Source organism: Anabrus simplex, chromosome 4, assembly GCF_040414725.1.
Source record: "Anabrus simplex isolate iqAnaSimp1 chromosome 4, ASM4041472v1, whole genome shotgun sequence".
Classification (NCBI taxonomy): Eukaryota; Metazoa; Arthropoda; class Insecta; order Orthoptera; family Tettigoniidae; genus Anabrus; species Anabrus simplex.
The window spans coordinates 212,041,809-212,055,652 of record NC_090268.1 but is presented as its reverse complement, the minus strand read 5'-3'; the positions used below and the strand labels follow the sequence as shown (position 1 = coordinate 212,055,652).

The 13,844-nt window shown below is 45.2% G+C and overlaps 1 protein-coding gene across 6 annotated transcripts in view; it reads left to right on the top strand.

Moving 5' to 3' along the window:
- The window catches only part of Idua (alpha-L-iduronidase), a 276,679-nt gene that overhangs the window by 241,674 nt on the left and 21,161 nt on the right, over positions 1-13,844 (top strand). For all 6 annotated transcript variants that reach the window (XM_067145339.2, XM_067145341.2, XM_067145338.2 and 3 more), the window contains one exon: positions 1,103-1,231. In XM_067145339.2, coding sequence (XP_067001440.2) covers positions 1,103-1,231 — 129 coding nt within the window. The remainder of the gene's footprint in view (positions 1-1,102; positions 1,232-13,844) is intronic.

The window sequence follows — 13,844 nt, the reverse complement described above, 5'->3', positions numbered from 1 at the left end:
AGGCGATGCTTGCACTCCTAAAACACCTTTTAAAACCTACTTGGCACTAGGCCGTTTACGCAAGGGCTAATCCCATACTAAGGAGGTGACCCGATAAGAAAACTTTATTACATTACGAGGAGAAGGAAAACGGTTATGAAAACGTAGTCACCTCAAAACAATATGAGTGGGAGCTCGAGAGGGTTAGGCACTCCCTATCCCAATTTGTAGTTAAAGAGAAGGAATTTATACCAAGTGTCTTTTACATTTTAAAGGAAGGTTACCTGATAAAAGTTTCGAACCTGCCCCGAGGGTTAAACTGCTGACCTAGCAAGAAATAAAGTTCTTAAACGGCCATTATCTTGGTGATGAACTGCTGCCCGACGAAAGAGGCACTTCCCGCCTCCTGCTACATAATTACACACAAAGCAAGTTGTCGATGAAGTGGCCAGGAGACAAGAAAATCAACAGTTTTTATACCCTCGCGGAACATTCGAGACGTTTCCTGAATGATTAAAACCCGCCCACAAAATTTTATTGGATGACTAGGAATTACACATGGAAATCTGAGGAAAAAAGCAATGATTGGATGAAAATTAATTACAGAAATTACTGATTGGTTCAATTCAAAACTGGCGGAAAGAAAAGGGTTATACTGCCAACCCAAAAAATGAAGGAAAGAAATTTAACAAAGAACCAACTTATGAATACCAAATTTCTTCAAAAAAGACAGTTCCTTCACTTCGCACTAGGGTGCATAATTTTAATTCGTAGGCGGTGGCATCTAGAAGAGGATGTCCATACTTCTTGCTAGATAGCAAACAAAAACACGTCGCAATTGACACCGTTTAGAAAATTTCAAAATTACACCCTTTACCATAGTGACATCTTTTAAGAAATAGTAGAATTAGTTCAGTTTTTCAAAGTTCCAAACTTTTCCTGTAGAGGAGTTTAAATTGGCGCAATATTTGAATGAGGGGCGTGGAGGTGTATCGCCCGGTACAATCATCATCATCATCATCATCATCATCATCATCATCATCATCATCATCATCATCATCATCAATACAGGCACTTCTGTATGTTCTTTACCTGTGTCTAATATCATATTAATCCATAACAGGGCCCTTATCGCCTCGTCCCGCTGACTGCTGTACCGTCCAGTGGAAGACTTCGTGTTCCACTATCATTGCCCTTACCTGCTGTCGTGCTGCTGCACGTGTGTCGGCGAGCCGCAACTCCTCCTGGACCGGTAAGACCTGCTAGAAGAGAATTTTCCTAACGAGCAACAATTTTATATATATTTTTTAGTTAGACTCCTACCCCACTCTTTTGGTTTCGTAGGCTGATTTTTCCAGTTTTCTGAAATGCATTATAAGGATTATAGACTGTTTTCCGACTTGGAACGTCTACACCTGGGACTCTATCTTGAAATTTACTTTGAAATTCACGAGTTGAGTGAGTTCACACATATGAATCGTCCTTAAAGGCACGCTCTTCCGCTGAAAGTGCACGAGTTTAGGTGCTCTTTATGAATAAGTGGATGTAGTTGACAAGTTTCGAGTTAATGAAATAATACAATTGCACTGTCGTGATAATAGGATGCAATGTTATATCATGCAGAGGAATGTAAAAACTATGGTACAGACTACTGAAGCAAGTGTATGAATCCGATCTACGACTGTATAGGTTGGAATAAACAGACTTAAGGAAATATGTCCGAAAGCAGTGACTCAGTAGTCATACACACAATAAATTGCTACTTTATATGAAAGAGTAAAGAAAAATGGTAATGAGGGAATGGTTTAGGAAATGTCCCCCAAAAATAAAGATTGGCCGAAAAATCAAAACAAATTGCCTGGGTTTCGCTGACGATTTAGTATTAATAGCAGTGGCCATAAAAGAAGCAAAATCCCAGATATCAGAACTTCAAAACATTGCAATTAAAATTGGCCTCAAAATATCATTTGAAAAAATAGAAATTATGCCCCAAAAACCAACACAAGTAAAAGAAGTTACCATAAATGGTAATAAAATCAAAATAGTAACTCAATTTAAATATCTCGGAGAAGTAATAACACATAACCTAAATGAAAAAAATCTCAATCCAAACAAGAACAAATAGATTAGCTAAAGCACAAAAATTAACATGGGATATCTACAAAAAGAAATGTCTATCAATAAATACAAAAATAAAACACTACAACACAGTTATAAAACCGGAAGCTACATATGCAGCAGAAACACTTTTTTACCTGAATAAACAATCAAAGACTGACAGACTTCAGAACATTGAAAGGAGGATTGGAAGAACCTGCATCAACAACAAATACCAGAAAGATGGACAGTGGCGGTTAATACCTAACTAAGTCGTGTACAAAGAGCTAGAACCCATTACAGATACTGTGCGTAAGAGGAGACTGGGATTCTTTGGACATATCATGAGGATGCAGGATTTGAGACTTCTGAAACAACTAGTACAACACAATCTAATCTCAAAAAATACCACAACAGGATGTAAATGGATCAGAGAAGTAAGAGAGGATCTGAAGGAAAAAGGACTTACAACAGAAGACACCACAAATAAGATAAAATTGAATACAAAACTCAAGAATACAAACCTCCGCTTTACCCTTACTCAAAACAAACCGACAACACGCATATTTTCAACTGGGGAAAGGGCACGAAATCGGCGCGTCTGAAGAAGTACTGGGAGGACCGCAAAGCCCGAACAATCCCTTCAAAGAGACCTGAACGACGGACTGACTAAAGTGATCCTATGTGGTCATAAAAGAAGAAGAAGAAGAAGAAGAAGAAGAAGAAGAAGAAGAAGTACAGTTCGACACCAATAAGTAATAATTTCATGCTCATTTATGGAACTGAGGTCAAATCACTAGATTGCGTCATATATATTCCTTGGTATTTGAAGTTCCATGCTATTCGTTTGTCCAGTCCATCCGTTTAGGGTTTTGGTATCAGAAATGGCGTCAACACATAAAACCTTCTACCCGTATATCTCACATTATGACAATTTTATTAAATCTTTGACGATATAACTCCCTGTACGCCCCCCACGAACCTACTACGGTGGCGTAGTAGGGGGAGAGGTGATACTCCCACGTGGCGCGTCCCAGGTGGCGGATAGGGGGGTCCTAACCGGTTTGCCGGCGGACTTGAGGGAAATAAAATACCTCTCGCGGACCAAACACACTACCCCCTGCGGGTGGGGGACGCACATGTAGAATACACCCGCGGTATCCCCTGCCTGTCGTAAGAGGCGACAAAAAGGGGCGACCTTGGCGTGGACATGGATTGCGGTTTGGAATAATGTGATGGACCTCCTGTGGATGGGAGAGGCTGAATACATCCATAGGTAATCCCTGCCTGTCGTAGAAGGCGACTTAAAGGGTCATGTGGCCATGGTCCCCTCTTTATTTTTTATTATTTTTCCGAGGGTCAGATGTAGACCATTCAAAATTTGATGTGCGTGCTGCCCGGCGATGGAGCTCCTATGTGTGCGACTACGCTCGAAAGCCCGTGCCAGCAACCACCCAGGACGCAGCGGGTGGGAGTATCATGTACCCGGGCAGTGGTATCCGCCTGACAACGCAGGTCCCCGCACAGCCGAATGCCAGAAGGACATATTATTATTAATTATTTTTATTTATTTTTTCTATTGTTAGTGCTCTGTACACGCTATGGGGTACATGCTATTGCGGGTGACCGGAGGAAGGGAGTCCTAGTGCTCATTGCCTCGGTCATCCCGTATTAGGCATCGTTCAACATCGGACCCCGGGCAATACCTGCTACGACCAGGTGGGTATTGCCTTGGCTGCTTGGTTCGGCTACAGAGACCCCTGATCGGAGTGGGTGGCATTCGGGGAGGATGCTATCGGGCATGGCTTCCAAACGAAGTCGGCTCTCACAAGGTGGTCGCCCACCTAAGTCTTTAACTTTTGCTTCCCTGAGAGGTTCAACTCCCTGGGAACATGCGCAGCGTGAAGGAATGGGATCCAGCTTCCCTAGGTTTCTGGTCGCTACCAGAACCGATGGGCAGGATTTTAAGCTGGTGAAGTCGATCCTGTTTAGTAGACACATCGAAGGCGTCTATGGCGAACTGGAGGAACTTAAGAAAATGCGCAACGGTAGTTTGCTTCTGAAGACTCGTACAGCACTGCAAGCTGATCAGTTGCTTAAGTGCGAGCACTTTGGCGAAATCCCCGTCAAAGTGGAGGAGCATAAGTCCTTGAACCTGGTTCGCGGAGTCATCTTTCACCGCGACCTTATTTTGAACACTGACGACGAGTTGATGGAAGACATGAAGAACCGTGGCGTGACACACGTCCGGCGCATTACGCGCAAGGTCAACGGTGAAGACGTTGCCACTGGTGCCTTCATTGTCTCTTTCAAGTTGTCAGTGTTACCAGAGAAAGTCAAGGTAACAACTTATCGTTGCGATGTGAGGCCGTACATCCCGCCTCCTATGCGATGCTATCAATGCCAGCGATTCGGACATATGGTATCTCGCTGTTCGAATCAGGCTGTATGTGGTACATGTGGACGGGTAGCTCACGGCGCGGAGGAGTGCACAACTCCATACAAGTGCACTAACTGCTCCGGTTTTCATTCTCCTCGGGATCGGAATTGTCCGACATACCTGAGTGAGAAGAAGATCCAGGAGATCAAGACCCTGGATGGTCTTTCCTACCAGGAAGCGCGCCGTAAGTTTCATTCTATGAATACACCTGCCCGTACACTCGACTATAGCTTGATAGCTCAGAGTCTTCCAGGTTCGTCATTTACGACCAAGACACCTGTCCAGACCGCTGCGCCCAAGGCGACTGTTGCTGCTCCCAGCAACGTCGCGAATAGTCAAAGCTCGAAGGGGGGGACCACCCCACCTTCGACCAACCAGAAGTCTGTGCCGGCTGGCAGTTCCCAGCCGGCACAGCAAGGGGGGAAGACTAAGTCTCCCCCCCCTAGGAGGTCGACGAAAGTCGTGCCCCAGCCGGCGGAGGCGGCATCGTCGACCAGGGCTGGGAAACCATCTCCCAGCCCGTCTAAACTCGAAAAAAAGAAGGGGAAGAAGAGCGCCCGTCCTGAGCGCTCTCGGACTTCCCCTGCGAAGGAGAAGTCATGCCCCCCATCTGGGGGATATGAGTCTGCGCCAGGAGGCACTCCTGCTCCAAAACCGGCGCGCTCTCCTCGTAGGGGACCCCCTCGCGCCCGAAAAGCGTCGAAGTTCTGGGCGACACCCCTGCCATCTTTCGATGACGGAATGGATGTCGCACTGTCCTCTACATCTACGGATGTAGAACTAGATAGTGTTTAGGCTTACGAGCATTTTTTCGCTCATAACCTAACAATCCTTTTATAGTCCACACTATGGCACTGTTACAGTGGAATTGTAATGGTTATGACAGGCATCTTGCTGAGTTACGTCAGCTTATTAGTGAGTACGCAGCGAGTATAGTCTGTCTTCAGGAGACCAATTTCAGACCTGGTCATCATACGGTCTTGAGGCATTTCAAACTATACTCGACAGAACGATACTATGCTCACCGGGCTTCCGGAGGCGTTGGCATTTTTGTACGTTCTGATAGCTACAGCGAAGAGGTTCCATTACGAACCCCTCTAGAGGCTGTAGCTGTTCGCGTCTCGCTGCCTGTCATAGCAACAGTGTGTAATGTTTATCTTCCACCCGGCCAGCATCTGAACATCAATGATGTCGCTGATCTTATAGATCAGCTTCCACCACCCTTCCTCTTATTGGGCGATTTTAACGCCCATCACCCCATATGGGGCTCTGAGACGCCTTGTCCCCGAGGAAGAGAGTTGGAAACACTTATAACAGATCTGGATTTATGTATTTTGAACACAGGGGAACCAACTCACTTTAGTGTACGTTACGGCACATACTCTCGCATAGACGTAAGTCTATGCAGCCGAACGTTGGTTCCACTGTTTCGGTGGAATGCACACGATGATCTCTGTGACAGTGACCATTTTCCCATTATTCTTATTTTGTTGAAACATAAACCCGTCGAGGCTCCCCCTCGATGGATTCTTAAACATGCTGATTGGCCAAAGTACACATCACTAGCTGTCTTTCACGATGATGTCAGGCGGACCGTCGGCGAGGAAATAACTTACGTCACCCAAGTTATTCTTGCTGCTGCTGAGGAGTCCATTCCGTTTTTCTCGGGGGCTCCTCGCCGAAAACTCGTTCCTTGGTGGAACGATGAAATAGCAGCAGCCATCAAAGAACGCCGTCGCGCTCATAAACGTTACCGTCGACAGCCTACTGTGGCCAACTTGGTAACATTTAAGAAACTCCGCGCTAAGGCGCGAGTTCTTATTCGACAAAGTAAGAAGGCTTCATGGGAGAGATATGTGTCGTCCATGACGTCACATACTCCATCATCTCAAGTGTGGACGAAACTTCGACGAATTTCGGGTATTCAAGGATCATCTGCTGTACCGGGAATTTCCATTGCAGGCAGTGTCGCCACTGATCCCCTCGCGATTGCTAATCATCTCGCTAGTCATTTCGCGGATGTCTCTGGCTCCGGAAATTACAATCCTGATTTCCTCCCTCTGAAGCGTGAGGCAGAACGTCATCACCTTAGTTTTGCCACCCATGATTCAGAGGACTACAACGTGCCCTTTACGGAGTGGGAACTCCGCAGCGCCTTAGCGCTTTGCAAGGACACGTCTCCTGGACCGGACAACATCCATAACCAGATGTTGAAACACCTTAGTGATGATAGTTTACTATATCTCCTTCGTGTGTTCAACCGAATCTGGACAGAGGGTGATTTTCCGTCTCAGTGGCGAGAGGGCATAGTCATCCCTGTCCTCAAGCCTGACAAAGATCCTAAGTATGCAGGAAGTTACAGACCGATTTGTCTTACAAATTGCCTGTGTAAGCTATTTGAGAGGATGGTAAATCGCAGACTCGTGTGGTGTCTGGAGAAACAAGGACTTTTGTCCGAGTACCAATGTGGATTTCGAGCCGCTCGATCCAGTACAGACCACTTGGTACGCCTGGAGAGCTCTATCCAGGATGCGTTTCTCCGCAAACAGCACTTGGTAGCTGTCTTCTTTGACTTGGAGAAGGCCTACGACACCACCTGGCGATATGGCATCCTTTCAGTCCTGCATCAATGGAGATTCCGAGGTAACTTGCCGGTATTTATTGCGAATTTTTTGTCCCTCCGTCTATTCCGTGTCCGAGTAGGGAGGACATATTCGCAATACCACGTTCAAGAAAACGGAGTCCCACAGGGATCGGTTCTTAGTGTCACTCTGTTCGCGATTGCCATAAACGGTATTGTCGCTGCTGCTGGTCCAGCCGTAATACCGTCCCTATATGTGGATGATTTTGCTCTGCACTATAGCTCGTGCAGTATGGCAGTCGCAGAGCGACAGTTACAGCAAGCTATTAGGAGGGTGGAGAAGTGGACCTTAGAACATGGCTTTCGGTTTTCTGCCGCAAAGACCTCCGTTGTCCACTTTTGTCGTCAACGTACTCTTCACCCTCATCCTGAGCTTTATCTAGGAAATGTCGTTCTTCCAGTTGTTGACACCTACCGATTTCTTGGGCTCCTTTTTGACAGTAAATTATCGTGGGAGCCACACGTGCGGGAGCTAAAAGTGCAATGCACCAAGAGGCTTAACCTCTTGAAGTTTCTTAGCAGCACTAATTGGGGGGCTGACCGCGTTGTGCTCCTGCGATTCTATCGGGCACACATTTTATCCCGGTTAGACTACGGCAGTGCAGCATATGGCTCCGCAAGACCAAGCGTTCTTGCGAAGCTGAACAGTATCCACCACAGCGGGGTTAGGTTGGCGACGGGAGCTTTTCGTACTAGCCCCATCGCTAGCCTGCTCGCTGAGTCTGGTGTGCTGCCTCTACACCTGAGGCGCCAGCAACTACTACTTACATATGCTGCAAATTTGCGACAGATGCCACTTCATCCGAGCTATCCCTGCGTGTTCAACAATGGCAACCGCTTGTTGTACGTTGCTCATCCACGTGCGACGCGGCCGGTTGGGATACGCTTGGATAGCAGTTATGAATTGTTTGACGTACCTTCGATTCCTTGCCTTGTCAGACAACCAAGTGGGGTACCTCCGTGGGTTGTGCGACGACCTGAAATCATCCTGGACTTGCACACTGGCCCGAAAGGAGACACGGACCCTTCGATTTATCGGAGGATCTACCTGTCCGTTCTTGGCCGCTATCCAGGTTCAGTCGTCGTTTACACGGATGGTTCACGGACAGATACGAAGGTGGGCTGTGCGTTCGTTGTCGACAATGATCGGTTTCTTTTTGCTCTCCCGGATACCTGTAGTGTGTACACGGCAGAGCTCTATGCTATCTGTGAGGCTCTGCGGTACGCATTAGACAATGAGCGCCGACACTTTCTTGTGTGTACTGACTCCTTGAGTTCGCTTCAGTCTATTGATACCTGTTTCCCTCGACACCCTCTGGTGCAGCGGATCCAAGACCTGCTGGCCGGGTGTTCGGATGCCGGCACCAGAATTACGTTTGTGTGGCTCCCCAGCCACATGGGCATAGAGGGAAACGAGTTAGCAGATCAGGCTGCCAAGGAGGCAGTTACACTGCCCCCGTTGCCTTTCAAGGTTCCAGCAAGTGATATTCGCTCTCAGCTGAGACATCTGGTTATGTCTCATTGGGAGATGGAGTGGCAGGCCATCCCACTTCCCAATAAGCTGAGAGCGATAAAAGGAACAACGAAGGTATGGAGGACTTCCCTGCGGGCTTCGCGGAGGGAAGCCGTGGTATTATGTCGCCTTCGGATCGGCCACGGTATCTTGACGCACTCCCATCTACTGAAAGGAGAACCCCCTCCGGTGTGTACCTGCGGCGACCATCTTACCGTGGTACATATCCTTACGGAGTGCGTGGACCTGGTCGATCTGCGCCGTAGTATTAACCTTCCGAGTACTATCTCCCTTATCTTGCGCGATGACGAGCAGTCAGCAGACCTCGTCATCCGCTTTATGAGGGATAGCGGTCTGTTTTATCGTGTGTGATGTTGTCCTTTGTCCTAGTGTTGTTTATGTCAGTTGCGCTTTTATTTCATTGACTTCATTTTATTTTGTGTTGCGCATTTTAATGTGTTATTTGAACGTCTAACGTAAATTATGTGTTAATATCTGTATTACTGGGCAATGCCTTATTCCTTCAATTTCCTGTCCTTTCTCTTATTTTAATTGAACATAAGGCATTGCGTATTGGATCCACTGACTGTTTTAATCTCACCCTCATTTTTCTCCATCATTTTTTAAACTCTAGTCAGTGGATATGTTTTTAAAATTTTAACATCATCTCTCATGTCGTTTATCACATTCCATTAGGGGCCGATGACCTTCGATGTTAGGCCCCTTAAAACAACAAGCATCATCATCATCATCTGTACGTCCCGTCCGAGTGCCTCATAAGCCTTGATGCAAATTGTGGTACTGATGAATGGAGTTGTGTAGATTTGTATAACGAACAAACTAACTTTCTTTTGATTTTGTACACATAGATTAGAGTATTAAGAAAATTACGAACCACACGGACTTCGGAACAGCTGAAATACGTTTGCGACATCGGGCATGTTTACAAGGTCAGCAAGTGGCGATTTGCGTACACAAATCAAACGCCGGGGTCAGAAAACAAAACGTGTGATTACATGCCACGTCATCTACTCCTCGAGCGCGGCGAATGAGTCCGGAGCTCGCCCATAGGGAAAACACCGAGTGCAGGAGTAAAACTTACCTGATCACTTTGTATTTTAAGAAAGCATGATGTCATAGAGTGCTAGGGTTTGCGTATTTTGGTCATGAAATTAATTTCGTCAAATGAAATTGTCCTCTTTTCCTTTGGCAGTCACAGTGCCGAAGCGCTGGCTGTTATACATAGACTCCAGATTTATAGGCAGTAATAGGTTAGAATAAAACATACTGAAGCGGATACCATACACAACGGTTATGTTATGATTCTTTGCGTAAACCTTAGGGGCACGGCCCATTAGAACTTTTAGAATGTATGTTACTCTTGTTGCACAATAATAACAAAATTCCACGAACCTACTACGCTGGCGTAGCAGGGGGAGAGGTGATACTCCCACGTGGCGCGTCCCAGGTGGCGGATAGGGGGGTCCTAACCTGCTTGCCGGCGGACTTGAGGGAAATAAAATACCTCTCGCGGACCGAACACACTACCCCCTGCGGGTGGGGGACGCACATCTAGAATACACCCGTGGAATCCCCTACCTGTCGTAAGAGGCGACTAAAAGGGGCCCAAGGGGCTTTCAACTTGGGAGTGTGGATTGGCGACCACGGGGCCTTAGATGAGTCCTGGCATTGCGCCACTTACTTGTGCCAGGCTCCTCACTTTCGTATATCATGTCCGACCTCCCTTGGTCAATTCTTGTTCTTTTCCGATCCCGATGGTATTAGAGCATTCTAGGCCTAGGGAGTATTTCATTTTCACGCCCTTCGTGGCCCTTGGCTTTCTTCGTCCGTTACTTCATTTTTCGAAGTGACGGATCCGTTCTTTCTTATTTTTTCTCTCTTTGTACCCCCTGTGGGTGGGGGACGCAGACGAATAATACACCCACGGTATCCCCTGCCTGTCGTGAGAGGCGACTATAAGGGGCGACTAAGGGATGATTGAATTAGAACCATGAAACTACTTTTGATTAGTACCATTACGCGGGGAACACCATGGGTCGCCTTTACTTGCGAGTAGTCCCACAATATTAGATACGAAACAGGTTTATGATTCGTAGCAGCAGTGGGTGTGGACTGTGGGTTTCCAGTACCCGTGAGTCGTACCCATGTGAGCAATACCACGGGTCTGGGCGTAGCCTGTGAGTTGTACCACTATATGAGCGACACCGTGGGTCTGCGTTGCCTTGATTGGTGCCCACTATGTGAGGAACACCACGGGTATACCGGTGCCCGTGATTAGCACACCTAGGTGAGGAACCTCATCGGTTTGCGTTGGCTGTGAGTGGCGCCATTGTGTGAGAAACACCATAGGTCTGCGTTAATACTTGTGAGTACTACTATAATGTTTGGAACACCGTGGGTTTACGCTGCCTTTGATTAGTACCGCAGCTTGAGAAATACCATGGTTCTCCTTTACTAGCGATAAGTGCCATTATGCGGGATCGTTGACATAGATATTGGCCCATTTAGACAAGCATCATCGATTCAGGATTTGGCTTTTGGAAGCCGTCCCTTGGTCAGTAATATTGTTTCTGGGAATATGAGGTATTGCGCGTCTTATCCACTGATTGTTTTAAATTCATATTCATCAGTTCATTCCACATCATCACGTTTTGAATTCTAGTCAGTGGATGATTTTTTTATTATTTTTATATTGTAATAGCATTTCGTCTCATTTCGTACCATAGGGGCCGATGACCTAGATGTTAGGCCCCTATAAACAACAAGCATCATCATCATCATCATCATCATCATCATCAATAACCAAATTTGTTGGCATTCCAACCTATCAATCCCATGTCTGTGGGGGACGCAGATGAAGAATACTTCCACGGTATCCTCTGCCTGTCGTAAGAGGTGACTAAAAGCGGCGACTAAGGAATGGCGGATTTGGAACCATGAGATTACCTGTAATTAGTACCATCACGCCAGGAACACCATGGGTCGACTTTACATGCGATTAGTACCATGGGTCTGTGATTAGTATCATCGGCGTGGGATTGTCACAAAATACTATTACTTACCAGTGACGATAATCACATGTGAAAACGGCACGAACCCACCCATATAATGAATAAAATCAAAAGGCCAGGAACAAGTTTTCAATCAATGTCTCAGATCTGTTACCAATGTTTTGTGATATGAGGAACACAAATTAAAATAAAATAGATTTAATAAATATTCTCATAAATAACAGGCAGCATTTACAAAGTAAAATGAGAATATTTGCATTGTAAAATTAGGTGAGAATTTTGAGATAATATCGTTTAAATGAGTTACTTCAATTATTCAGCTTAGATATACTAAGTTCTTACAACCAAATGATTAATTATTTAATATATATTCAAGAAAACTGATTATTGCTAAAGGGATTAGACCTCAAATTTTGGAACCCCAAAATTATAACTGCTTGATAATATCAGTAAAACTAAGATCAAGGAAAAACATCTCAATTTTAATAGTAATATATTTATTGCAGCCAAATAGCTATACAGAAAGAGAGAAAAGTAATACATTTATATACACTGTACTCGCGCGCTTGCGCCTTGGATTGCATATTTTTTAATTCTTCTTGTTCTTTTGATGCAGAGTTCTACGTGGTAACTTTCACACACGTATCCACATAGTTTGCACTTACATGTCTCTGTCGGTTCATGGTATGAGGTGTTGGTATAAATTAGATGGTGGAAACCATGTACTGCCAGGCTTGTGAACATTGCCTCATCTCGAAGCTGGATGTTGTCCATGTCCGGTCTATCATGGCCCCAGTTCCAAAGAATTCTGAAGGAATGTCTTCTCTTTTTTTGTTGAGTGTTGCTAGGAGATTTTCTGATGCCCTGGGGTTGGGTAGGATCAGGTGTGTTCTGAATTCTTCAATGAGGAAGGATTCTCGCGCTAGGAGGTAGACGAGTCTTGATCTTGTTGTCTTGGATACTTCGATCGCTCTTTTTATGTATAGAGCTTTTATTCTTTCTAGAGATAGGTTCTTTTCTGTGAGGTATACGGCCATATGATTTATATCCCATATGTTAGTATGGGCATGATTTTTGATCTAAATAGTGCCATCGCCGTCTCTAGGCTGAGTGTTCTGATGTAGTTGATTTCGTGCATCGCCCGTACCGCCTGTGTTGCTTTCTCTGTTACATGCTTTGTAAAGCATTTGGCACTTGTTTGTAGAGTAATGCCAAGGTACTTGAAGTCATTTACTATGGCTACTTTCTGCCTCTTTATGAAGATTTCTGCCATTGCTGGGATCTTTCCTCCTTGCCTAAATACCATAATATTAGTTTTTGATGTATTAATTTCAAACTTATGTTTGTAGCTCCATTCCTCCGTATCATTTATCGCGTTTTGTAGTTTTGTGATGTCTCTTGATCCGATCACTATATCATCGGCGTAGGCGTACGGTACTACGTCTTCCTTATGGGTTATTCTCATTATTTCTTCTGCTGCCAGGATGAAAAGTAACGGGCTAATTGGGTCACCCTGTAATACCCCGTTCGTTTGAAGTATCGGTTCTGAAAGTGATACATTGTCAGAAATTCTTATTTTGTTCCATTGTAGTATCGTTTTTATGGTTTTAGTCCACACATTGTTACTGTTAAGGACTTCTTCCAGCTTCTGGGTCAGAAGTTCCCGATTTATGAGTTCGAATGCTTTTGTGAAGTCTATAAACACTACGTAGAATTTTTATCTTTTTTCAAGTGCTTCCCATATGTTATTGAGTAGTAATTTTATGGCGTTAGTAGCTGATCTTCCTTTCCTGAATCCGAATTGATTTTCTGGTAGATGCTCATCTATTTCTTCTCTGACTCTCGCCACGATTGTTTTTGTGAATATCTTGAACGGTATGTTCTCCAGAGCGATGCCTCTGTATGTGTTTGTGTCATATGGATCACCATTTCCTTTATAGAGTACTTTAATAGTTGAATGTCTCCATCTCTCCGGTATTGAGGCCGTCTGAATGCATTTATTGAATAAGTTTGTCCATGTAGGCAGTTGGAGATGAGCAGTGTCTTTTACGTACTCACTGTATATGTTGTCTGGTCCTGCAGCTTTGTTTTTCGCTGTGCTTGAGATGATGTTTTGGACTTCATTTGTTGTCAGCGGAGTCC